This window comes from Nothoprocta perdicaria, unplaced genomic scaffold (genome assembly GCF_003342845.1).
Source record: "Nothoprocta perdicaria isolate Ctin4 unplaced genomic scaffold, notPer1 scaffold_182, whole genome shotgun sequence".
NCBI classification, from domain to species: Eukaryota; Metazoa; Chordata; class Aves; order Tinamiformes; family Tinamidae; genus Nothoprocta; species Nothoprocta perdicaria.
This window is the reverse complement of record NW_020455005.1, coordinates 156,675-183,521: the sequence shown is the minus strand read 5'-3', so window position 1 is coordinate 183,521 and position 26,847 is coordinate 156,675. Positions and strand designations below refer to the sequence as shown.

The following is a 26,847-nucleotide window of genomic DNA, read 5'->3' as shown; positions in this document are numbered from 1 at the left end:
TCTCCAATGAAGTTACATCCTCCAGTCTAGTGGAAGCAGAATTTGGCTAGTTCCTCCCTCTCCCTCTCTCCTTTTTTTTTTTTCTTTTCCCATCAATTAGAATCTTCCCTAATTTGTCTTTTTTTTATCTATGACAATTTGCCTTTGCTTCAGGTAAACTGTATGTGAACCCTATGAGCTGAAGCAGTTCCTTAATGACTTGATTCTTGATGAGGACTTAGTGTACTTTGTATAACGCACTCATTTAAAAAAAAAAAAAAAAAAAGTAATCAGATAATTATAAAATGGAAGGAGGGAAATCTACACAAATTTCCAATCATAAAAGGTGTCTAATACTTTGATATGATTGAGCTAATTTCACAAAACAGCAACTAGAAATGTTGTGCCTTCAGTGTTACATAGCAGTTATCAGAGGAACTAGTTACATTATGTGGATGCAGGTCCTCGTTCATATACAAATATGTATCTGAACTGAAGAGAAGAGCTTCTGAGGAGATCAGTGGTACTCATAGGAGGATCCTTAGGCTAAAGCTTCCTTGCATGTTATACATGCACCTCCCAACAAGTGAGCCATGCTAGTGGGAGGAAGAGGATGCCGCGGGATTTGGGAGAAGGGCARCTCTCCCATGACCCGGCAGCAAGGCCTGTCTATCTACCACACATACTAGAGCATTCCTGTGATCTTTAAATATCCTACTACCTGTTTTATATTCATATCAGGGACTAATATTAGTGAAATACACACCAAAGTCCCGGCTTTTCTTTACTCTCATCTTTACTCGCTGGAAACGTAAGCCAGATTCCTCAAAATTCAGAGCTGCTCAGCTCTAAAGTGTTGACCTGGGCCTCTTTCTACATGAATCCCCTATCACATTCAGAAGAGCTGGAGAGGAAATAACTCTAATTTTAATCACCTTATTTCATGAATAATCAGACGGTTGATTTTTATAATAGTGCTATTGCATTATTTAATTTGACAATGGCCCAGCTGTAAATGTCTGAATTTCTCTTTTTATATTCCTGACATCTGCTTGAATAGCAGCTAAAACCTTTCCCTGGAATTTGCTTTTGTTTTGTGCTCTTCTGGAAAAAAAAAAAAAAAAAGCCAAAAGCAGCGTTGTTCCAGGCCTCTGTATGGGCTTCATCCTGGAGGTGAGGGTACAAATTAAAACACAGAGCCCTGTGCAGGCTGCCCCACTGCACGTCCCTGAGAAAAGGTCCCAGGGCCAGTTAGGGAGCAGAATCCAGCCCTTCAGGAAGCCTGGGATTTCTTGCTTCTTTGAAGAGGAAGGGTTGACTACGGCTTGAGCCCAAATTATTTTAATTGGTGGTTTTACAGGCTTATGCATAGGCATGAAGCAAACCAGCTATCGGAAGAGTCTCCTTTCTAAAGTCTTCCGACTCCAAGCGCTTAGTGGGRAAGAAAGTCCGAAACCGATATCTTGCAGAAAGCACCTCTCATTAGCATTGTATCTGCATGAATGAATGACAAAAAAAGTTTTACAAAAGCCAATGAAAGTCTGAAAATCATGTCTCATGCCACAGAGAGACTCGCATACCTAGCCCCTGTTCTGCAGCAGGCAGGATTACCTGGAGGAGGGGTTGCTGCACACGCTGCAAGCAGGTTCTGTTCCTCTCAAAACAGAGCTGAGGTTGATTCTGTCCCCTGCCCTACACACACACACTTACTGTAAAAACCTGAGCGGTAAAATCCAGGGTAAATATTTCAAACACTAACTATATATTCGCAGAGACAAATTATTTCCCCACGACAATTTTTTAGTTTTAGCCAAGCTGTGTAGAAGTTCTGCAAAATGCGTGGTACAGAAAGGTAATCATGGTGTGAAGATGGGTCTAAGTCTATAATGATAAGCTCTATGGACTCTTCCTCCCCTCTAGTGGGTGGTTTAAAACTTCCAGGATTAGGAGTTAGCATATATGTMAGGGATTGATCCTCAATGGACACTTTCTGTATTATCTGTAAGTGTCAGACATCAGAGTCCAAGGAAATTGTAATTCATTTGGCATGACTTTTTTTTTCTTAGTTTGTTCCTACTTTTGCAGATTCTTTGTAGAATTAAAATCCCCCTTCCTATTTTCCTAAGCTTATAAGCTGCCACAGCAATATTAATACTTGAGATTTGCTGATTCCGCTGCAAAACCTRTGCAGCAGAACCTGTTGGTTCAACCTGTTGAAAACAGGTTGTTGGGCAACCTGTTTGCATCATGTGGAGCCACCAGACAGCTCCTGCCAAATCCACCACATTTTTTTGCCCTCCAAATGTCTCCCATTGTATTGAGAGAGGTGAGGGATGCAGCAAAACAGACGCACCACAGCATGACCTTTGGGGAACTAATGAACTTGAGCTGAATTCAGAGCCCTCCAAAGCCCTTTCAAGGAGCTAGTTTGAGCCAGCAATCCATAGACTCCSTCAAGACTAAATAACGTCTTTTCGGGCTTTGCCAGTCTGCCTTATCCCGAGTCACATTCCTTCTTCAAATGCACCAGTGCCTCTCCAAGGAAGTCAATGGCATTGCCTCCAAGGAGAGAAAACCACAACATGCAGAAAGCCACACGGTGCCGCAAGGTTGGAGAGAACAAACACGCGGCCAGCTTGGCTGCTTGGGCACTATCTGACCCTGCTGCTGTGGTTCGTGCTGTCACACAGGGAGAGGAGAAGCGTTTGTCTATATCCGAATTCCTCTTCCACTGCCCCTTGAGCAAATGCTTCCCTAACCCCGGTTCTCGTTGGAAAGGAAACAGCGTTTATCCCTAGAATTTCAGGGTAGTTGTTTTCAGACTTTTAGCAAGAAGCAGGGACACAAATGAGACTGCAGATCTGTGCGTGTGTCCAGATGCTCCAGAGAGCTGTAGACTTAACGAGGATGGAGTTAAACAGAAATATATGATCTATAATGGTGCTGGAGTGATGTCGTTTCAGGATGTCATCCRGGCATCCCCAAATCCTGCCTTCCCAAGGTGTGGGGATCCTGCATTCCCCACATGAAAGGAGGGTATTCCCTCAAGAAAACAGGAGAACACTTCCAAATTGTCCCGGGACAGCCGTACGTGCCCAGGGGGAGGAGAAGGAGCCCGTGGTGCTGGGAAAGCTGCTGAAACCCATAGGCAATGCTCAGAGCGTGTGAGCTCTGGGACAGGACTTCTCACCCTCCTTTCTCCTTCTCCTCCCTTTCGGTCTACACGGCCTGGTGGCCACAGAGCCAACGCGAAGTGGTTTCCTACAATGCAGATACTTGTTTTCAGACACCTTCTCAACAAGCTAAGAGAAAAGCTAGCAAAATCTGTGGGGAAAATACCATGACAGGCATGTAAAGCAGTTTTTAAAATAACAGAAATTTACATATTTAAATTGTTTATAAATCTATAAATTATACACTATGTTATATTGTACATCTATTGTATGACAGCTGATGCTTTTGGAAGATGCTTGGAGAGAACTGTTTGTTCTAGGAATAGCACAATGGGCCATTCCAGTTGATGCTAACACTCTACTGGCTGTATCTGGTAAGAATTGCACAATTTAATGACTTTGTTACAGAAATTACCATAAAAATACATTACTGAAAAAAGAACAACATGTAAAGAATAACAAATTCCTACTGAACAATAGAGCATACCTGTCATTTATAAATCTATATTTAAATGCAAATAATGTTGTTTTGTTGTATTCATGACTGCTTGCATTGTCATTTAAATGCAAATTACTGTGTTTGTTATCATCCAAGAGAAGATTTTATATTAACTTTCATACAATATAGTCAGTTTACATGGAACCAGATAGACAAGTGTGACAATAGAACGGATATTGATACACAGGATTTTGTCAGAAATCAATATAAAATAAAGCAAATGCCTTTAATGCAAGAGTATTTATTTCATCTGTCTCTGTTTCAGGCATGAACGGTGACAATACAGATTCTCAGAAGCTGAATAAAATTATTTCAGAAATACAGGCTTTACAGGAGGTCGTGGCTAGATTTAGACAACTTCGGCTGGATGCTACTGAATTTGCCTGTCTCAAATGCATTGTCACTTTCAAAGCTGGTAAGTAGCAATAATCGCTTGCTTTTCTGCTCTGATAAATATAAGCTGGCTACATTAAAGCAAGATAAAAAAAGGGGGGAAAAAAGAGATATTTCAGATCAGACATGGGGTTATATCATCCAACAAGTTTCCTGGTATTGAATTCCGACAGTCAGCAGCATGTTTTGAAAGGCGAGCGAGAAGAGCGTGGGGGGGAACCAAAGGGAACGTTGTATTTCCACGGATTAGCCCCGTGGTGAGCCATGCAGGAGTCAGGCTGACCTGGTCCCCGCTCTGCCTTGCAGTGCCTACACACAGTGGCTCCGAGCTGAGGAGTTTTCGGAACGCGGCCGCGATCGCAGCCCTGCAAGACGAAGCCCAGCTCACTCTGAACAGCTACATTCACACCAGGTGATGACACCAGTGTCTTCTCCACGCGCTTCTTGCAGGCACGGGGCTGTAAAACCTCATTCGCACTGTAGGGAAGGGGATGTGTCTGTTGACTGAAACGGGGACAGGCTTTGGCAGCCACTGCAAAGTGGGTGTCTGGTGGGATTGGGCACCTCCTAATGGGGGGAGGAACGTGGGATTTATTCAGACAAATGAAAAACTGCAAAAGGGAAAGACTTCCCCTAGAAAGCATACCTTTCGAGGAACATTTTGCAGAAGACCAARTTTTCTCCTCTATCTGATTGAATCAAGCAGTGTTAATAGTGACAGTCAAAGCAAATTCACCTATTCACCATCAACATTGTTTGTCACTCAAAAACTCCAAAGCTTCCTGGGGTCATTCGCCTCACTTTTGCAGGCGAAGCAACAGAGACACAAGGAGGTTAAATTGCCCCTTCAGAACTCAGTACACTGAGTCTGTTCCCAGGTTGAAATGGAAAATCCAGGACTTGCGGCTCCCATGTTGCTGCTGCAGCACAGTGGTGAGAATTACTGTTTAGGAAGGAAAAAAAATCACTCATTCCAGACAAGCCCTATGAGATATGGAAGTCCTAACACCCTCCATAAAAACGATAGCTCTCATCCCACAAACTGTACAAGGGTAAAACCAAAAATGAACTATGGATAAAGCTATGGATGTATAAACAAAGTTTAAGAACAACAGTATCTGCCCATCTTTGGGTGTCGAAGCTCCTGCAGCTTTTCTGGCCAGGTGGAGAACCCAGCTCTGCTGATTAGACTGCTGTTAACTCCAGCGAGATAAAGCTTTCAGCCTGGGTTTAGTTCTCATACTTGAGTTTACCTTCATGCCAGTGTTATCTTTTTATGAGTACTTTTTTATTTACATTTATGTACATTTTATTATACTCTCTCAAGAAGCCCTTACAGGATGTAAGGGAGGGCAGACAGGGGAAGCAGAAGGTTTTTCCAATGGGCCTACCCCTTTCTTACAAGGACCACTGTAACTCAGTGGTTTGAGAATGACACGAATGTAAAGCTGATATAAGCACAAATATTCTCTTACACAAATACATTATCTAATAAATATGTCATCTTATATACAACTTTTTTATTAAAAAAAAATCCTCATCAAATATCAATTGCTTTTAAAGGCATAAAGCTACAGAAACAGGGTAAAATGATTACCATGACAAGCTAGTCAGGTTAAAATTGTCATTTAAATATGAGGGTATTCATTTGGGGTCAAGCTCTCCCCTGAACCACCTCAAGCACATAGCTGCTGCCCAAGGGACAGGCCTCAGCACCTCTGTCTATTCCTGCTCTGCAGGAATAAACAAGGAGCCCAGTTCCAACTCAAAGACACTGGTCTGAAGTCCAACCCTGACCAAGACCGATTGCCTTAGGGTCAGCCTTCTTGCCCACAAGAAGCAGAGTTTTATCACAGGTGGCATCTGTTCTGCTCAATCTCTTATTCTATCAAGTAGAGGATTGTATTTTGAAAAACAAAATGCCTGAAGATTTCAGTAACACGTCGTCTTTGTCTCCCAGGTACCCCACACAGCCCTGCCGTTTTGGGAAACTTTTATTGCTTTTACCAGCTTTACGTTCCATTAGTCCATCTACAATAGAAGAAGTATTTTTCAAAAAGACCATCGGGAATGTACCAATTACAAGACTGCTTTCAGATATGTACAAATCCAGTGACATATAAATTACCTTAAAAAAGAAACACAATCAGGATGGACAGTTTGAGAAGAACTCTTATCTATGGAAAATAAGCCTCAACTAACAAAATCTACAGGAAGCATAAGCCTGGGAATGTTTAGCCTTTAAACTCATTGACAAAAAAATACCCCAGTAGATATGATTCTGCTGCTCTGAACAGAGGGATTTAGATCATGGAGAGAATGCTTTGTTCTACAGAAAAAAAAAAAAAGTAAAAGTGGTTGGAATTTGGCTGCTTTTCCTGTTACTAGAGGATGGAGGCAATTCAGATGCCAGCCACAGTTAACAAAGACTCCGCTATTCTCTCATCTAACTGGCAGATCCGAGACAAAACGTGAAAGAAGGTGCTCTAGTATGTTCAGTTCTTGCAACTGGGGGACCAAACTTGGCTCCTGAGGTAACAAGAGAGGTGGTGGCCTTCAGGACTGTTCTAAAAGTAGCCTGTGTTGGTAAAGTGTTTTCAGTATGATAGGCGACATTTAAGCCCAGGTTACCAAAACACTGCTCCTGCTGTAATACATCATGAAGTGGCCTTCAGAACTGATTTAAAAAGTAGCTTATGACGGCAGTTCCATTCTTCCTGTGAAACGAGCTGGTGATTTTTGGTGCAGATGGCACCAGAATTTGTTTGGTTAACATCTCAGAGACAGAAGAGCTTTACACACCTCCTCTCCCCCTCTTCCCTCCATCTTCATCCTCCCCCACGTGCATTCACAGCCCCCACACCCCGCTCTGAAAAGAGTACAGAGTCAAGCAAGGAAGACTAAAACAGCAAAACCAAATAAAATGGAGATGACCGCTTCAGTGACCTGCTCGCTGTCCCGCTGGCATAGTGCTGAAACCAAAGGCAACGGTGGCCAAACTCTTTGTCGATGAGATGTGCAAAAAAAAACGGAAAAAAAAAAAGTGAAATGACTATATATATATATAAAAAAGAAAGGAATTTTATTTCGAAGAAACAAAGGTGGCTGACTGATACAACGCTAACAATTTCCAAAAGTCTCCAATGCCTTTTTTAGCAAACTCCAGGTTCTAATTTTGAAGCCTTGTTCACCTACGCCCTCTCACACACAAAAACGTTATAAGCTGCTTACTTGATGTATGAAAAAATGTAGGAAAAAAACATTTAAAGATAGCTGCTGTACTTTTCAAATTTTGATTTGTTATTAGAAACTAGCACTGAGAAAAATCAGCACTTGGACTATCATAGAATGAGTAAAACTTTTCCTGTACAAAGTGGATTAACTGATTTGTGAAGTTAAAAAAGTTGTACTCATTGTATTTACAAAGAATAAAAATATATTGAATTTAAACTGTTTTCCACTGCTCTTTTAACACTTTGTCTATTTCTGGATTCATTTCTTCCAGCGTACTCTGTTTACCAGAGAACAGAAATAGTCTCTATAAGAAGAGATGGGTTTGAATGCTGTGGAGTTGGCACCATCAGAGGCTTCCAAGGACAGGTTAGACAAACATTCATGGCATAGCTTCTCTACAGGTGATCCTGCCTTGGAGCAAAGSGCCCCAGAGCTGTTCTTGGTAATTCAAATAGGCATTTACTGCACCTTCCTAACATCACTGTCTGAAGGAGCATACCTAGAGCTTTTCGTAGGACACAGTACTAAATGGATCAGAGATCTAACCTAGTGTAAGTCTGCTGTTTGCTTTGTTGTGATAGCTGTAAATATCCACGAATTGTGCAGCTAACAAAGGGTGATAGACGCAAAGCCAGTTTCCAACCAAAAAGATTCTGAGGTTTTATTAAGTTGTCCAACTGCATAATCAAACCAAAGAAAGGAGTAAGCAGCTCCCAGGGCACCAAAAGAAGTCGGCGCTAGAAGGAAAACATTACACGTGGTCTGTCTGGCAATGAGTGACCAAGGAGCACACACGTTCAAGTGACAAGTGGACACGTACAGCGGGTAGCGATGGCTCCGGAGCAGCATCAAGGAACACTGAGCACGGGTGAAATCCTTGCTCCGGTGACTCCGGCACAAAACGCTCCTAGGCTTCGGGGCTTTAAGTTTTCTCTCCATCTCTCTCCAGTCACTCACGCTGCTGCCCCACATTCCATACTTTCCAAGGCAGTCAGATCGTGGCRTAAACGAGACCAGTCTTTGGGTGAATAAGGTGACACCAAGGRTGGACTGAAGGACTTTGAAATACCTTCCATACAAACTAGCACGGAGGGCTCAAGAGTGCGCTTGCCGTGGGACACGGTGAATCCCATCCTTAAATGCTGCCTTCAAATCAACAATTTACAAAGCCTTCTTTGCCCTACTTGTAATAATCTTTGACTAGTGTTTTTTTTTCTCTGTATGAAAGGACAGAAGAATCAATTGGAGCTCCCTAAGTGTTTCTGACTACTCAGTTTATGATAGAAGAAGGTTGAATCCACTGCTCTGCAGAACCCCTGACAAAACACTGGTTTTGACAAGACTCACGCTGCTGTCTTGCAGCAGCRACTCACAAACAGCATCTGAACAGTGGTGCAACAGCAGCCTGCAGGGCAGTCCTGCTCCCTAGACCAGTGAGACCAAGAAATGCAACAGGACATGCGAGACTCCTGCCAGCTGCAAAGCAGACAGGGTGCAGAGCCACATCTCATCCTGCCACATGCAGGATCTAGGGGACACTTCCCTGCAGTGGAGCTGATCTCAGGCCCTACCCTTTTGCCCAGAAGAGCAGATTGCAGTGCAAGCCGCGCTATGCTATAATTAGGCTCTCTAGTCAGCCTTAAAGGACTGACACCCAAGTGAAACCTTAGAGACCAGTTCAGATGTCCCCTGCAGAGCCTGATCCTGCCAGCTCCAGCAGGTAACACGCCAGAGTCCTCACTAGACATCCGAGAGGGGAAAAGGAGAATCTGCCAAGAACACACCAGCTATGCAGCACTCTCCCTTCAGTCTTCCTTTCTCCAGAGTAGGTCATAGGGAGGGATTGTGTCATCCTTTAGGCATAACACGCAGCACTGGCTGTGTGCTTTCTCACAGAAAGGAATAGCTGGAGGCAGAGGAAAAAAAAAAAAAAAAAAAGCCCCTGCTATGCATCTGAGACTAAGCAAAGAAACATTACACATATCTATAACTTCTTCCCCTATTTCCATAATTAATTCCATTTCTAAATGTAATTCAAACAGACAATTCTAGAATTGATTATTTTGCAGCACAGAAAGCTTCTTGAAAGCTAGACCTGAACAGCTGGGTGTTAAAATAATTGCTTCCTCATCATACTCAGCAGAGCAAGAACTTTGTTGAATCTCATTCATGAAACCAGGGACCAAAACTGGCACAGCAACTTTGCAACTCACCGCTTTGCCACCAGCCCAGTATATTAATTTCCCATTCCAAAATTCAAGAATAAATATATTGCCTTTGGTTAGAAGAAACAGAGCCCACAGACCTGTTGTTTTATTTTAGCTAGTAGGCTTGAAGACAACATCCACTGCTACCCTGTACAATCCAGTCAAGTACCAGTGTTTTGTCAGTYGGGCCTTTTACATCCAGATTTGTGTACAAAGGGCCTGGGGGAAGTTCAACATGAGGTTAATGGTCTCATCTAAAGAACATAAGGATTGTGCTAGTAAATTTGTAAGACTTTATAAAGCGATAGGAAGCACACCAAAAACAAAAAAGTGACAGAAACAAGGCTAAGCCAACATACATTAAGAAAGGTGGTTTAGAACATGCACTGTTATGAAGGGAAGAGAATGCCCAGATCAGCTGGCYGCAAGAGTTCTTGAAATGCTTCTCAAGAGGATCTAGACAGGTAACACACGTCACATCTGAGAGCACCAAGGAAGCATCTCCAGCTCTGGGAGGATGCAGAGAGGAGGACAACCTCAGCAATGCTCGCTTGTGCACAGGAGATTAAGGTTGAAACGCAGGTTGTAAACTTTATGCTAATCTTCTACCTGTCTCATATGACTCCATATCYTTATCTGGCATTCCTAGAGCACAGCTACCTTGATCTTCAGCTGTAGGACTGAAGAGTAACATGAACAATATCTACAAAAATGATACTCCTTCCTCTGCAGCACAGCTAAAGCCAGATTGATGCTTCTCACTCCAGCTACAAAGGTACCTCACCTTGAAGCTCYTATTGAGGCCACAATCCGACAACTGCCTAGCATGATTTGGGCTCCAGCTTTAGCACTGCAACACAGGAATGATCTGCAAGTCCTACRTGTTCTGTAAGACCTGAGCAGCAAGCGTCAGCATCTTCATATTTAGTGCTGGCTGGTAGTGGCACAAGCCTACATCGCAGAAGGGCATCCCAGCAAGGCTGAAAGAGCATCTCAGCGCAGCCAAATCCCTGCTTCTCAGAAAGCAGGGGATACATCACACTGAAGGTCAAGAGTGACAAACATTTCAAGTGCATTTTCACTTTTATTTCAAAACTTTAGACAAGTTATTTTAGTATATAAATCTGATTTTTTCCCTCTTACAGAATATAAAGATAATTCCCTCATTACCTCAGTATAAAGTGTTTTACAAGCATGAAGACAATTGCATAAGTGTTTCTCATACAGGGTATCTGAATGAAAGCAATCTTTCTACAGAAGTTCAGACAGATGACTACCTCAGAAAGAGCAAAGCAGTTTAGTCATATACAAGTGCACACGTGACACTACAACTGTGCAAGTTCAAGTAAGGCCAAGTCAGTAAACATTGTTAAGTCATTGCAAATAAGGGTGGAAAGGCTTGTGAGACATTGTAAGGGGCGGATGGTCTCAGTTTAATACTCTTAAATCAAGAATTCAGAAGGATTCAGCTAAAAGACAAGTGAGTTCTTTAATGCTATAAAGCATATGCAAAGACCAAGCAGTGTACTGATGTTAGTGGAGGCTTTGTGCCTGTTTATCCTCAGCATGCTAAGACAAACTACAACCTCTTAAAACCAAGCATAACAACCACTAACATGAGAAGATGGTTTCAGAACTCAAGTATGTCTTATTTTGGATGGTGTGTAGTTTTTGTCTATTACTTCATCTTGCAAGAACATGTGAAGACAGCGCTCGTTCTGTGCCAGGGGATGACCAGCAACCCTGGAGAGGAAGAAAAAACACATTAGTGTTAAGATATCAAGTCTACCTGAAGTTAGGTTATAGTTACAAAGTTCTGACTAGGGATCTAGATTTTGGTGTATGTCCCACTTGGTCTACTGCTGGTGACTGCAGTGATGTCTGGCAGCAGGACTCGCTGCTCTTCTCTCCAGGATGATACCAGCACACAGGAACTCTCATTAGAGGGCACGACACATTAGCACCTGCCACCGAGCAGACTATCAGGGTGCCCAGCCCAGCACTAGGATACCTAGAGTTAAACGCAGACAAGTTCAGATCTCTCCTTCTCGTTGCTTTTGCTGCAGGACACGTTCCCAGAAAGCAGCTCTCCCTACCAGCTCCACCTCATTCAGCAGCCTTCGGCACTTGCCCCACCACTTGGCACCCACACCAAGCTCAGCTCCTCTAGAAGGCAACGCTTCTAACACTAAATTCACTACCTTATTAAACTATTGCTTCTGACAAACGCTAACACAGATTTACTTTTGCTCCRCATATAGACTCGAGGCACTGCCTTTTCTCCAGCAGGCTGGTGGAAATTAAAGGATGCTGCCAATCTTTTAAGAGAGACCAGGCATTACGTTCAGTCCCTTAAAACATCTAGCAGATTGCTGACAGCCTCCAAATTTAAAAGTGAATTTACATTCCCAATACTAAGTGCCTGCAAGTTGGGCACTTATGGATAAAGACACCTGCAATGAAGAGCATGTAACAGTCAACTCCAGTGGCTCAGCATCAGTACTTCCAGGCGCTTCTGTGCCCCTCTTCCACACATACCTATCTTGGGGTGAAGTAAAAGCCAACAAAAGATTGATTTGTCATCACTTCTTCTCCTTGAGCATGTCCTTTAGTCAGAAMTGGTCTTCTGCTACTCAATATTGACAGGTTTTGGTAAATGGACAGGAGTCTCAAACTCTAGTTCAAAGACAGACCTGAGTAGCTGTTTTTTTTCTTAGCCTCATTAGCCCAAGCTTTTTGGCCTTKAACTTCAGGAGGCAACAGCAATTTCCCTTCCCCTTTTACAAGGGCTTGAGAAAATCAGTGGCYGATTTGCTAGACTAGGGTCTGACACAGGTCTTTGTTTCCTGTATCTTACTCCCCATTGGAGGAATTTGGAGCTATGATGATCATTATAAATAGCAGCTGCTACCTCCAACATCTCTGTCTCCAGAAGTCAGATTCAGGCGGACAAGACTTTTACAACAGAGCTTTCCTTAAACAGCAGTGTTAACAGCAAGCTGGCCCAGGAGAGCTCACTCCAGTAAGCTGCTCTGCTAGTGGTGAATCCCTCTAGACTCCACACCTTGAGACAGAGCCTAACACCACCCCCTTTTGAGCCCCTAGATATCCAAGACTAGCAGCAGCACCAGCCCTTCTTTGGCTACACTGGCACATCAGTTATTTGAGGGCTGCTTCTCTAGTTTTGGGACTGCACATCACCACACTTTCAGAATGCAGCAATATGAATCTCTTACAGTGAGATTCAGTAGTCCTGAAGGGAATTTGCTTGTTAACACCCAGAATATTTTKCAGAAACCCTAAACCTTCCACATTACTAATTCAAGCTTTGAATTATATTTGCTTGATAAGAGTTGGTCCATTAGCACATGTTGATGAGGCTGGACAGCTAGAAGCCTTGCTAGCAGCAGCTTTGCCTGAGGAGCTTTCTTCCAACTCTACTTGAGCTCGTCACTACATCCACATCTGTATCAGTCTCCTATCTTCCAAAGAAAAAAAAGTTGACTGAAGTTTTATGCTTTTGGRAGACATATATTGCTAGCTACAAGACTCAAAAAGCAACGCCAATAAAATGCTCATTACGTTTCTGTTATACAGACCTTTTTAAAATGATTCTGGTTAGACTGTTTCACTACTGGTTCCTCCAGACCTTACAGTCCCCTTCCCCACCCATACTGCTTGGCTTGGAATACAAAGCTTTCAATAAGTGCATTYCTTCCAGATTTAATAGAGTTCCAAGTCTGCATTGATAAGAGGGCTTAAATTTTACTTTCAAGTAAATGTAAAGTCATGTACCATGACTWTACACACTTAAGAGAACACCATGTTTTACTATAAGCATGTCTACCTTCATGTGGTCTAATAGACACCTTTGAATATTCAAGTAGAGGAAGTATCAGTCTTATTTTTGAGAGACATTTTATCTGCTCAGAATGGTTCAAAATACCTCTAAATTTAACTTCAAGAGTCATTACATGAAGAATAAGTGAAAAGATTAAATCTAGTCACACCTATACTTATGTTCTCTTACAAGAAGAGGATATCAGTTTTAGATTTTATTSTACAGTCACTTCTGCATCCCCAAATTGCATCTTTGAACAATAACTGACCAAACACCATATGTTACCAGATGAAGTTCTGGCTTAAATAAGGGCATCCAATGATTCTTCTAAAAAGCATGATAACTGAGCAAGACTAAAACACCACATCAAGCTTTGTCAGCTCCACCTTTTATAATACAGGGAGTCCAGAACCAAGTTGGTTTGAACACCACGTTGACTCCGGAGACCAGAAGAGCTGTGTGACTAATGGTCTCTAATGCTGTGAATCCAAGTACTGACTAGGAAGGAACTAAGTTAGCTCTTTGGGTTACTACATGGRGAGTGAACAGTGTGAGAGGTGGTAAAACAGCAGTCATTAAGACTGTTASTGTAACTTTGTTCATTCTTTGTAAGGCAGCGAGACAGCTGAAAGTGTCTATTTTAAGCAATATATAATGTATACCTCAAGCAGAGGTATATGCCTATACCTTCAGACTGGTTCTCATGATGATTAGAGGAAAATACACATCATTACACAAGCTGATAATACCTCCCATCTGCAATCAAAGTAAACTGCTGCAAGCCCATTGTAAGCCTCATTGTTCATCCAGTGGAGGACACCTTTTCAGAAATAAAAAAGTAGAACTATTTTGAATGCTATAATTTTAGTGGTAATTTGCATAAATTAACTGTAACACCAACATCCCTCACTTCAGCTGTTCAGGTAAGCATTAAGATTTCCACACCAAACACTGAGCAACATCAGCATGTTCTGATGCAAGATAGAAAACTTTTCATTATTCTGAAGCTATTGCTGCCACAGTTAGTGGACCAGCAGCTCCAAAATCATTTTTCAGAGTTGATCTGCCCATCTCCAGATGGACCCAACACTTACTTGTTTATGAACTGCTCAAGAGCCTGCTTCCTCTCCTCTATAAAGGAATCATCAAATATACCATCATCTCCTCGAAAGGGGAGCTGACGGAGAAGAGCTTTTCCTGGTAGGGGTGGTACCACAACCTGAAAAATTAAGAAATATTAGTAGAGTACTAGGCCTTAAGTACTTACAGTGTCCCCTCTCCCTCCTAGCATCCCAGCTTATCATTAACATTCCCAGTCAAAGAGGAAAAGAACAAAACAAAAACAAAACAAAAAAAACACCCACACACATGACCACCACAACAAAAACACATTACCAGAAAAGAACAATCCGTTCATAGGAGTAAGTCGAATTCAAGCAATTAAATTCAGAACAAAGTTGAGCAAYAGCCTCCAGCACTGTATATCCAGGTTCGTGGGAAGACTGGCACACACCTGGTTTCAGTTATGCAGGTTTTTGACACAACTTCTGTTTGAGATTGCGGTAGATAGGCTTTAACAGAGAAAACACTCTGATACTCTTCTTATATCCACACACTTGTATTTACTTTTGTTACCCACCTTGCTTTCTCTTTCTAGTTCATTCCTCAGCCATTCAAAGTCACTATATCTTCTTCTGACTGTAGATTCTTTCAGCTTGAAGATAGGAAGATTTGTCTGAAAAGAAACACAAGCTATTGATTAGATTTTGCTATGTAGAAGCAAGAAGCCAGCTATTAAGTCAAAGTTGCTCCACTGGAGCAGCAACACTCAGTATTAAGCAGCGTTCAAGATTTTAAAAAAAGGGTAAAGTTCTGTATACGTTATACAAGCAAGCCATGCCTTAAACTGCCTGTGGGCCCCTTATCTGGATCACAATTCTGGTCATTGATATGTGCCCTCCATATCACCTAGCAGAACAGATTAGCTGCCCACTCAAGGAAATGTTGCTAAGATTGCACAGGTATCTGACCTTACTCTCAAGAGAGAGATTCCTCATACTGATATACACACAACAGCAGGGGGAAGAAGTCTTCCTCTTCACACAAGACGCGTGCTGCATTTCCAGGTGCTATCACAGGACACTTGTCCATACTCTCCTGCTAGCTGATACCAGCAGGCCTGTGACATTTTTACAAAGAAACATCAGCAAGGGCTGCAGCCTCCACAGAGTTGGTATGGGGTACATTCAGCACCGKCAAAGCTGGAGATCCACTAGTACCAGCTGCCAGGTTTACCTAACTCTCCAGAAAAGCTTCTGGGGATGAGATTTCAGAGAGTAGTCAGTACAGATGAAACCAGGCAGCTTTACTGCAAAGCTAAGTCAAGCAGAGTTTGAGGCAGAACCTTCTCAACTAAGGTTTGCAATACATTCCCTTGAAACCCTAAGCATTAGTACCCAACTCTAACAGCCTTGAAACACACAGCAGACTAGTGAGGCTAAAACACAGCCYGGGCCACAAGCACTACAACAGGTGACCTCACACTAACTTTTATAGGGACCTATACTACTACTGTTGATTCTTGAAGTGGATTATGCTGTTACTCAACACCACTGCAAAAGCAGACTCAGAGCACCCCCCCTTGCCTTCCCAGCAGAAAAAGCTCCACGACCTCAGCAGCATTTAAAGCTTCAGCTTACTGTAACAGCCTAACCACTGCAAGAAAGTTGCTGTAGGAGCTGGGATCTGCTCCTGAAAGCAAGCCCCTGATTGCCATATGTAACTGGCAGCTATACAGTGGAGTTTACTGTTGTCAGACTGCRTAATCGCCAGCTCTGTCTTATGTGCCTCGTAGGAAGCTGATGTTCATAGAGGACTACCCTCATTCCTGCCTTTGCCAAGAGAAATACAGGCTAAGTGTGCTCAGCCAGCTTTTTTATTTCTAATAATGATTTATTCCACTCTTTCTGTTTTGTTTTTTGTCCTAGTTCAAGCGGCTRTCCCCATAAGCCATCACATATAGGCTGCTCCACTTAAGTTATTACCTGTGCAGCAGCCTTGCCTGCTCCAGGCAGTTTTAATTGCTAAGATGCATTCCTGCACTAGGCAGGCTTATAACTACAGGACATTATATTATTGCCATATATTATTGCCAGCTCAGAAGGAGCTTTTGACTGTCCCACAGTTCAAAACACTTGAGCAGTTCGTCCTGCACTCTCACATTAGACTATTTAGCCCATACGTGACAGATGATCAAGCACAAAACAGCACTTTGTTGTGAAAGCTGGTATCACTAAATGTTKGGGAGAACTCCCCAGCTCCTTCCCGGATACGGCATTGTTCATTGTACTAGCGACTAATAACAAAATTGCACTTAAGACTATTATGTCAGAAGTCAAGCTTTATAAACAAACACTTGGGGCTTGAGGATAAGAATATTCTACTTGAGGGAAAAAAAAGTTAGGTCCTCCAGAGCATATGAAGGAGATTCCCAGAAGTGAAGTATCAGATTATTTTTCTCTAGTTTCAGTCCCTGGCTTATAGCAAGTTCAGCTTTCTGCATTACACCATCAAGTCTTTGTCAGTGCCTCAGACAGCAAGTCCTTTATTTAGCTATATTTAACATGTAGGCTCTCACCTGCAGAGAATATTCCATTCTCCTCTCAAGTTACTTACAAGAGGGATTAAAACTGAATAAAAGCAGCTGAAAAACACGCACAAGAGCTCCCAAGTCTTCAGGAACTCTTTTCATAATTCTGGGCATGAAGTCTATAAAGTTAATCTCTAAACAAYGTAGGGTTTACAGGTACAATGTGGGGGTAGAAGTGCCAGCTGAGCTCACTTTACCTTCCACATTCCCTTTTGAACTCTTGACATGCCAAGCTGGAAGAGGGCGGTATTTGCTTCCTTTCAAAGTGACTTGCTTCAGTTTTGATCATAAGCACTGAAGACGTATGCTGGAAGGGTACCATTAAATCTAGTGATTTACAAGTCAGAGAACTTGATAATCAGTTGCTAAAGCAAAATCTGTCACTTCTCCTGTGGTCTGGATATGAATTTACATGATCAGCTCCAGCTTCTAATCCCTGGGTTTTTTTTTTTTTTTTTTAGAGCTCACAACTGCTGCAATTCCACTTTAGAAGCTAGTGTTGTTAACAGCCTTCAAATCCGCAGCTGTTTGAAAAGAGGTATTTTATTAGCAGTTTGAAAGTTGTACCTTAAAACTAAGGTGCAAACCACATTAATGCCCATTTTTAATTTAGGATCTATCCACACTTGGGGTTATTGCACATGCCCCTTTCACTAGACGTTGACCCTGTTTGAGCAGAAGATGCTCTCGTCCTGCGTCCCAGGCCTGACTTTCCGGGCTCTGAAGGCACATTGATCTGCCAAGGCTGCCACTAAGCTCAGCTCCAGCACGGTCACGGCTTGCTCCTCTGAGAAGTTCAGCACAATTACTCCAACTGCTTCCCCTATGGCATAATAATTAGTTTCATTTATATTAACACCAATTTTCTGCAACTTCAGACTGAAATCATGGTCATGGCTCTCCAGTAGTTTGAATGCACATCCTTAATCTATCAGGACTGCAGTGCATTATCCATGACACTCGACAAGCAAAGTCCCTSTTCAGAACTGCAGCTGAACCAAGGAGCTGATTCCAGGAGGATCGATAAACAGCTCTGCACAAATGCCCTGGACTCCAAAAYCCCGAGCCTACAAAGATTCTAGACGCAACAGATACTGCCTAGATACTGTTTCTGCTGCAACCCATTTATGTGTGTGCACAGACACATACACAATCTTTGCTGGCCCTCAAAGCCCATCAGGTTTATTCTGCTGGGGAGCTTTGACAAAGTCAACACGCTGCAGTAAGTGCTYGTCAGAACTGCCGCCAAGTTATGCGGTCGAACAGCAAGAGATGACAAATCCAGACCTTTCAGCCCTTCTGCATTCCTCTAGCCCAGCTGCCAAGCAGGTTGGCACAGTCTCAAGTGATTTGGCTATTGTTTAACAAACTAGTAAGGCAGAGTAGCAGTTGCCTAGTAATAGCTTTTTAGGGCAAAGCCTGCATTCCCAGATGCAAGTTTCCTCAGCTAGGGTTTACCCAGGAGAAGAGCCCCAGGTCAGCTCAGGAAGCTCTGAYCCACCTCAAAAACAAGGCCCAGTTCTAGGCCACGCAGTTGTCACTGTGCCTAACTCAAAAGCTGTACCCAGCCAGAAGCTGGAAGCTGATGGAGAAACTTTTATGCACACAAGGGAAGACTTCCACATTCAGAGTGCCAGTAGTTTATGGGTAAAAATCAGCAGCTTTGGAATTCATTCATCAGCAGCTTAAGTCAACTCACATACCAAAATGACTGCAATGTAGAGCGCAGGTAATTAAACAGGGCTATCAAATGACTTAAAATCAGGAACTAATCTACTATCTAGATTAGATAAATTTATCCACCAAGTAGGAAAAGCCTCTCAAGTAGCCAGACTTGCTCCTGCCAGTTTGCTTCCAGCTATAAATGGAGCCTGAACAGCATTTGGCTTCCTTCAGAGGGCAAGCTGACACATCAAGAGATGGACTCGGGAGGTCGCTGGAGCCCATCCCACCCCCATGGCTGCCAAAAACTTGGCAACTGCCTTGTCCAGGCTAGCATGAGCTGAGCTGGGCTTGTTTCCTCATCTGCCACCATAACGTTAATCAGCAGTGCTGCACTGCCCGTGCCTCCCACTCCCGGGTTGATAATAAAGCTGCACTGTTGCCATAGCATCTACTTTGATGTTGTCTTTGAGGAGGTTATGGTAGCCTTGATACAACTCTATTTCCATTAACATGGAGCAAAGGAAAAGCACCAGCGCGCTTCGGAGAGAAGTTTACGTGGCCTTGACTCTCAGAAGTTAAGCTCAGGCTTCTCACCATCTCTTCACCAGAGCCGTAATCTCAATCAGGAGATTATCCCCTTCAGCTACTGCCTTGACACACCAAGGAAACTGAGGATATTTATAACCCCAAGTTTTAAATAGTTTAAATAAATTTTAAGCTATAACCAGTATTACACAAGTTACCACTGCGCACTGGGTTACAGAAATGGGATCTTTTCCATCCTGAAGACTGAAGGACTCGCACCTTAGTAGCGGCTAAGGTCCAGACAAGAGTTAACCTGCATTAAGCCCAATGCCCACAGCAGACCTGAGCTGGTCTGTATAGAAGTCAGTGYAGAGCTATTAGCATTTTTGTCAAACAGGTCCTATTATCACTTGCTCACATTCACTGAGCAACTGAACTCTGGTATGCCGTGGTCAGGAGCCTCAAAGCAGGATAAAGAGCTAATCTAACAGGTCTAGAAAGAAGGGGAGGAAGATTTTGTTTAATGATTTCTTATTCTTCAAGACTCATCCTCAGAAGCCAAGGAGGGAGAGATAAGATAAAAAGTCTAGTTTAAACTGGACAGAGGCACTTCAGTGTCCCAAGAGGAGCAGCAACTCCAGCTAGTTATTTCAGGGTTAACCACCACTTCCTCACAATTGCATGGACATTCATATGCTCTGCTTTGACCTACTGTAAGGTCACCATTCATTTCCCCAGGGAAAACACTGAAGGAGGAGCAGCCAGCACCTTCATTACTAGTGCCAGCTACGGCCAAGTGCAGCAGACTGATCGCTCCGAACCGCTGCAACTGAGAACTTTGGCGGCCAATGACATTTTCATTTATTTCTAGGCTASAGACTGTGTGCTATTCATACACTTAGCTTAAGCATGCAAAGAAAACAGAGGAAGAAACTAGTGTGGAGGCAATTATTTTTCATGCCAAAAGTCTCCCCACATTTACGGCTCTAGCAGTCAAGTAGCATTSCCATTCTTGACTACCTTACAGGTACAGGAGAGCCAGTAACCCCAGAGCAGTGATTCACGGCATGACCTAACCCTGAGGAGTCTACAGCTGAGGTGCCTAGGAAGGGCCCTAAGGCTCTATTTCCAGGTTTAGAGAACTCAGATGCAGCTCTAGTCCCTGCTTATTCCAGAGCAGGCCTGCTCCAGACTAGCTTGGAGCTGTACTTCCAAGAGTGCCCATAAAGGCAGCACAAACAGCACTGCTTGCCAGTCCCGGGTCCCTCATGACAGAAAGGCTTTGGGCTGGGTTCTCAAAGGGAACGTGTTCTTGCATGAGTCTCGGTGTGTGCAAGATTTGCTCTCCTGCCTCATCCACAAGGTTGGATCTTTCCCATCCCCTCTACACTAAAAAAGAAAAAAAAAAAAGTTACAGCTGCAACAGCAGCTTCGGAGACCTTGCGATCAGCACTAGATCAGCAGGGCATTCAGACTTTGTACTTGCTAAAACAACCTTTGGTGCTGTAACAGGCACTGGGGGGAGGGACAGGAGCAAGGGGGAGGAAAACAACCTTTAAAGAAACTATCTCTGCAGTTCGAAGCTGAAAGCTGCCCTGTATCACTTATTTCCCCAGAAGCAGATCAGGAGAGACCCAACTGCTCTAAAGTTCAGACTGCCATTTTTCGGCAAGCCAACTAAAAATAAAGACGTATCTAAATAGGCTGGCATCACATGCCCACCTGGCCTGCAGCCAGGTCCCTTACAAGGATTAGTCATTGTTCCAGCGGCCGGGTCCGCGCCGCGCCGGAGCGCGCTCCTAGCACACGGCAAGCAGGGCCTGTATGGCACGGGCGCAGGCGAGAGGCGGCCAAGCAAATCAGTTCAACGAGCACAGCCCTAGGAAGGGCCACGCAGACTCCCTTATCTTATTTATGCAACCACTGAAGTCAACACTAAGCTAGTTCTGTACTTCAGGAACATGTTCTCATGCCGAGTTTATCAAAATGAAGGTCTACAGAAGAAATCAGCTGCTACAGCAAATACGCAGCACACTGGTAAGCCCATTTTCCTTGCCTCAGAAGCATCTTTCTAAGAYGCTTCAGTTCCCTTTCTCCCCAGCTAGGTATTCTAGGGAGTTCTCTGCCTTTCAGCTGTTTTTCTACCACAACAGTTCAGGGCACAGCTAATGCTTGTAAAGATGCTGCACCTCTGCTGTAAAGCAGAAAGCCACAAGTCACCTGTTTCCCAGAACCAGAGCATTTCTGATCTCCGAAGGGTAATCAAAAGATATTTTTAACTGGTTGCAGTGTCTAGAATAGTGTATTAACTGAGTAATGAGCTGCAGTTAGAGCAGTCCTGCAGCATGATGTAAGAGTTGCAGTAGTAGAGAAATACTGAATTAGTGCTGATTATGCATCCCTAAACATCCCCACACTGAGTCAGTGTTTAATCATTACTCCACCACAGGCTCCACAGGCTGTGAAACCGTGCAGTGATGAAGTGAACTGTGCACCAGCAGATCCAATTCCTCTCTCGGCACGTAAAGAGTCGTAGCTTTAACACCTGCCAAATGCAAGGGCAGTAATTTGGTACTGTTCAAGAACAGCATATATGAACAAAGAAACATTCGATAGATCAAGAATGCCACTTTGCAAGACCACGGTACAAAACCAGAGCGCTCTGAGCAAATTACTCTTTTAGTTCACTCAGCCTCTGAGTCCAAACTTGCCTGGTCACAGGGCTGTAAGCCAGTGACTGAGCACTCTGCCAAAATGCAAACGCTGCAGTCACCGCAGGCCCTGAGGAACGGCTTTAGACGAGGACAGGCTGTGGGACGCAACCCTAGTTTGACAGCAGCTTTGATTTACTTCCCTAACCCTTTGAGGCCAGCATTATTCTTAACTCGGCGTGCACTGTACAGGCTGCATGTTGGTTTCCTTCCCCACTGTAAGGAGATGTAGCCAAGCACCCTGTGGGCCTAGAGAGGCCTTTCTGCAGAGGGTGCAGCAAAGGGACTGCTGCCTTAAGGAGCACGGGTTGCACCAAGGGACTCAGCTCCCACCTGCAAGCAGAGCTGCAAGCAGAAGAAGTCTCTGAACTGTGGGCCCTACAAAGCCAAAACACGAGCCTTGGCACAGGCACAAGGACCAGAGGCCACGCAATGCAGCAGAATAAACAGCAATAGGAAACTGAGGCTTTCTGTTTACCTCTGGTGCACAGCTCCAAATATCCCCTGATAAGGGTCCTGCGCTGACACAGGCACTGAGCCCACCTACTTGAAAAACTGGACTACCTAAAGTTATTCAAAAGCCGGGAGCTTCTGTAGCAAGTACATTATTTTAAGGACTGTCAGCCTGGGTAGCAATGGCATTTTGCAAGTTTTCACTAATTTTAGGTGAGTGAGCCTTAACCCTTTTTTCCAAGTAGGCTGAAGTGGGCAGTCTAGGAATCAGTTTTAGAGAGGCCTTAAAAGAGTGTTAATAAGGGGCTAGTTCTCCAGACAGTTCCAGCACATCTCTACCCTTTGTTTCTAGCATCCTAAGCAKAGTGCTCATATCCCAGGGCACTGCTTCCATACTGGTGTGAGGCTCTGGAGTGTCACAAGCCCCAGGATCAAGGGCAGTCTATAAAGCTGCAGTCTGCTCTCCTTAAAGGATTAAGTGACTGAAGCAGCTACACAGACTATTTGAGCAAAGTTCTTGTTGACCCACTTGCCCAGGGACACTACTGCCCTAGAAGCTGAAGATCACCTGGAACTTAGGTGAGCTAGAAAGGAAAATGATGCAGTAAGAAATAAAATTTCAATTGCTTTATCTAGCATGAAGTAGTCATCTCCTTTTCTGAAAGCTGTTTTCCTGAATTCCAGGAAATATAAGTGTAGAACAGTGACACTTGCTGGGTTACCAGCCTGCAGTGTGTCTACAGCCCCTATCAGCTGAAGCCTCCACACAGAAGATACCTCAGAATGGAGGGACTTGCCTAAGCTGCTGGTGGGGAGCAGGCTGCAAGAACAGGGCCCACTCTGAAGCACAGTGCAAAAAGAGCAAGTCGAGCAGGTTTAAAAGGATAGTGTTTCCCCATTACTTACAGCACTGAACACTGACACACAAGATTTATTGTCAAGATGAAGCTGCATAGTAGCTGCTTCCCAAAAGGTTCAAAAAGTCCCTGTTTTAGCCACCCCCATGTAGCAGGTTCTGCGACAAGTTTGAACAGCTGTGTGAGCCTATCTTCAGCTGAAAACAAGGAGGGCTAAGTTGCCAAGTAAGCTGTTCTGCTGAAGCCTCTTCTGCACAGGCCTTTACCTGGAGCGTGCTCGAGAGCCACTTGTGAAGGCCCCGTGCTGCTCCCAGGGCATCCCGAGCACCTGCAAGCCTCGGGGGTACTGGAAATTAAGAGCATAGTAGCACAGGATTCAAGGCATGAGGTTGTTCTACTCTTTACCTCCTAAGCTACAGTGAGGGTTGAAACACAACACGAGTGGAAAGCTTTCCAATAAAGGCCCCGGGGAAGCTCTCCAGTAAACAGATTTAGCCAGATGCTATGAGACATGAGTTCAACCATTTGCTATCAAGCTCAGTGTTTTTTGCAGAAGTTAAGCTTTAAGATCTAGACAAAGCAATAACGATAGAATGACCCTTAAGCGAAGTTTAAAAACATTGTGACAAGCAGCCTAACGGCTTCTTTGGGAACTTGCATCTCCGTGTCCTCTGTGCAAGTGTTTCCATTTCAGCACACTGTTCTCCAGCCATAACACCGGGCTGTCCAGTAACTGCTGGCAAACTCTGATAWGAGACAAGGCATCTAGTCCCACGTTGCTTAACACTTTAATGGTGGTTTCTACTTAAAACACAGCCTTTTAAGTGTGACACAGGCAAATTAATCCATCTCCTCATGTTTGTGCACAGCCACTGCTGGAGGAAGTGGGAAGGTCATCTATCACTTTCAGTGACCACAGCCAGCTGTCAAATGAGATTTGCCAGTGGCTACTGCCTGTGATGCTCTTGGGAAAAGCTCCACTCCAGAGAACTAGTAAAAATCTTGTCCTAAATGCCTGGTACCAGATCTATTTTTTAGAATTACAGTAATCCAAATTCTATCTCTTCTCCCATGAGGGAATTTGCATACTGGCAATATGGTCTCACCCAGGGAACATCACTCTGCACAACTGCAGAAAATACCTGCTCTGCAGTCCTCCCCCACACAGAGGGGACCCAGAACTCTCACTTTTACTGCTCATGATAGATATCAATGTGCACATACTACACGGGCAACGTGCACAGTGGGGCACAACTGGAAAGAGAGCGATCGTGCACTACAAGAGAGGTTCCTGGACACAAACACACACACACAGAGRGATGCAGGGAGCACCTTCCAGAACAGACTGCTTAGGTAACAACACRGAGGAGGGAAAAAGGAAGAAGAATGAAGGTCACAGTGTACGTGTGTATTCTGGTCACTTCTAGGTCTTCCTTGGAAGGAGAATCTAGAACTTTCTACTCCAAACAGGATACTCTTGGCCAACCTACAGCCTGGAAGCTGTTTCTGTTTTTTAGCCTTATGGGAGAAAAAGCCAATGGTAATTAAAGGTAAAGCTCTGTAAGGCTTAAATACCTCCTGCAGCAAGGRGAAGGGCTCCACTTCTTCCTGATAACCGGGCAGCTGAAGCACCATCAAGCCCAGGTGTCCCTGCTGGAGCAGGGGGGTTGGACTAGATSATCTCCAGAGGTCCCTTCCACCCTTAACCACTCTGGGGTTCTTTCCAAGCCRGCCCTTGTTAATGGGTCCCCACACACAGGCCAAACACAGACCACAATCCTGCTCGAGCCTATGCTCCCAGCCCAAAGGGCATCCACTGAACCCACAACAGCTTAGCAACATCGGAATTAAGGCAGCATCCCCTGAGTCAGTCTGGATCTCGGTCAAGCTGCCTTTTACAAGCAAAGCTGCGCTAAGCTGAGAGTATTACTGGTTTCCAGTACCCCACGGCTCCAAGTCACCTAAAGACRGTCCGCGCCCCAAAGCGCCCCAAAAGGCTGAGCCCCGCGGCACTGCCCGGCCACGCTCCGGGGCCCGCGGCACCCGGCACCACGGCTCTCCCGAAGCTCCCTGCCTTCCTGCAAGGGCCGGAGCGGAGCCCACAGGCTCTCCCGGGGCCCGGCAGCCGCCGCAGCCCTGCTTTCTCATCGCTTCGCTTGTATTTTAACCACAAAGGGGGCCCGAAAGGCCCCTGCCGTCACCACTCGGGAGCCCGCCACGAGGCCCGGCGCTGGTTTTTTTCCGCGTTTTGCTCCTACTTTAAGCACGAAGGAGACCGAACCCGCCGCCTCACCCACACGGGGCGCCGAGCCGGCCGCCCGGGCCCGGGCACACACGGGCCGGCGGCGGCGCGGGCCGCGGCTCCCCGGTGCGGCCTCCCCGAGGCGGCCGCCGCGCCGCCCGCCAGGGCCGCGGGCGAGGCCGAGCCCGCCACGAGGCCCGGCGCTGGTTTTTTTCCGCGTTTTGCTCCTACTTTAAGCACGAAGGAGACCGAACCCGCCGCCTCACCCACACTGGGCGCCGAGCCGGCCGCCCGGGCCCGGGCACACACGGGCCGGCGGCGGCGCGGGCCGCGGCTCCCCGGTGCGGCCTCCCCGAGGCGGCCGCCGCGCCGCCCGCCAGGGCCGCGGGCGAGGCCGCGGGCGCGCCGGGGCCCCGCTCACCTTGACGCGGATCTCGTAGGTGGTGAAGCGGCCGCGGCCCACGCCCACGGTCTGCGGGTTGCCCACGTCGATCTCCAGGAAGTTGCTGGGCGGCCCGTAGGCGTCGTTGAGGTTCTGCGGCTTGCTGATGAGGCGCCGCGTGTCCGCGATGGTCTCGGCCATGGTCGGTGCCGCGCCGCGCCGCTCCGCTCCTCTCCTCCCCCGTTCGGGAGCGCGGGCAGGACGCGCGCGCTCCGCCCGCCCTCTTATCGCCCCGCCGCCAGCTGACTGCCCAGCAACGCGAAACCCACGCCGCCGCCCGGCAGCGGCGGATGCGCCCGCCGCCCCCGCGCAAGGCACCATGGGCGTTGTAGTCCGGCTCCGCGGGGCCGCGCGCTGCGTCCGGGCGGGGCCACCCTCCTCCCGAACTACAGTGCCCAGCGGGCGCAGAGGCTCGGCTTATCGGGCCCGCCCGCGCGGCGGCTGTGGGGAGCTGCGTGAGGGCGGTGTGCGGCTGCCGTTGGGGAGGCCGTTTCCGAGCGGGGTCCCCGTGGGGCCGGGGACCCTTCCWGCCGGGCGGGAGGCAGCTCGGGCCGTGGCGCAGGGCCCCTCCGGTCTCCGTGTAACATCCCCTCTCCATCCTCATCTAAGGGGCAGAGAGCAGCGGTGTCAGCGCGTAGCTCGAGCCTCCGAGGGGCTGCCTCAGCYGAGGGGTCATCCAGGAGGGTTTGCGTCTGCCCAGGGCACCCCCGGGACCTGCCGTCCTCTGAGCCAAGGAAAACACCCCAGGAAAGAGCCACCTTCCCAAGGAGCCTGTGCTCCAAGTGCAACTGGGCCAGAAGGACGAGCAGGACACGGCAGAACGTACAGGGGTTGTCAACACAGCACAGGGATCCACTTCTGTCAGCATMAACATCTACCATAAACCAGATCTACCATAAACAGCATAAACACCTCCACACAAGCAACTAAATCCATTAAATGGTTTGAGCAGTGCAATAATACATGCCATAACATAC

At 45.7% G+C, this 26,847-nt stretch overlaps 2 protein-coding genes across 3 annotated transcripts in view; one reads left to right on the top strand and one right to left on the bottom strand.

Moving 5' to 3' along the window:
* NR2E1 (nuclear receptor subfamily 2 group E member 1) overlaps positions 1-7,403 on the top strand; it is a 13,874-nt gene extending 6,471 nt beyond the window's left edge. Inside the window, exons 6-9 of the mRNA XM_026036614.1 lie at positions 3,430-3,526; positions 3,917-4,066; positions 4,351-4,456; positions 6,005-7,403. Coding sequence (XP_025892399.1) covers positions 3,430-3,526; positions 3,917-4,066; positions 4,351-4,456; positions 6,005-6,167 — 516 coding nt within the window. The 3' untranslated portion in view covers positions 6,168-7,403. The remainder of the gene's footprint in view (positions 1-3,429; positions 3,527-3,916; positions 4,067-4,350; positions 4,457-6,004) is intronic.
* A 1,458-nt stretch (positions 7,404-8,861) lies between these two features.
* Positions 8,862-26,125, bottom strand: SNX3 (sorting nexin 3). Of its 2 annotated transcripts, XM_026036615.1 has the most exons (4): positions 25,850-26,125; positions 14,966-15,061; positions 14,421-14,545; positions 8,862-11,228 (listed from the first exon to the last, which is right to left on the bottom strand). In XM_026036615.1, the coding sequence occupies exons 1-4, from the start codon at positions 26,009-26,011 to the stop codon at positions 11,123-11,125; spliced, it is 489 nt and encodes a 162-aa protein (XP_025892400.1). In that variant the 5' UTR covers positions 26,012-26,125; the 3' UTR covers positions 8,862-11,122. The 2 variants fall into 2 exon arrangements, with proteins under 2 accessions (XP_025892400.1, XP_025892401.1); XM_026036616.1 differs by lacking the exon at positions 14,421-14,545 and having other exon boundaries at positions 11,169-11,228; positions 25,850-26,057.
* Between the last annotated feature and the right edge of the window lie 722 nt (positions 26,126-26,847).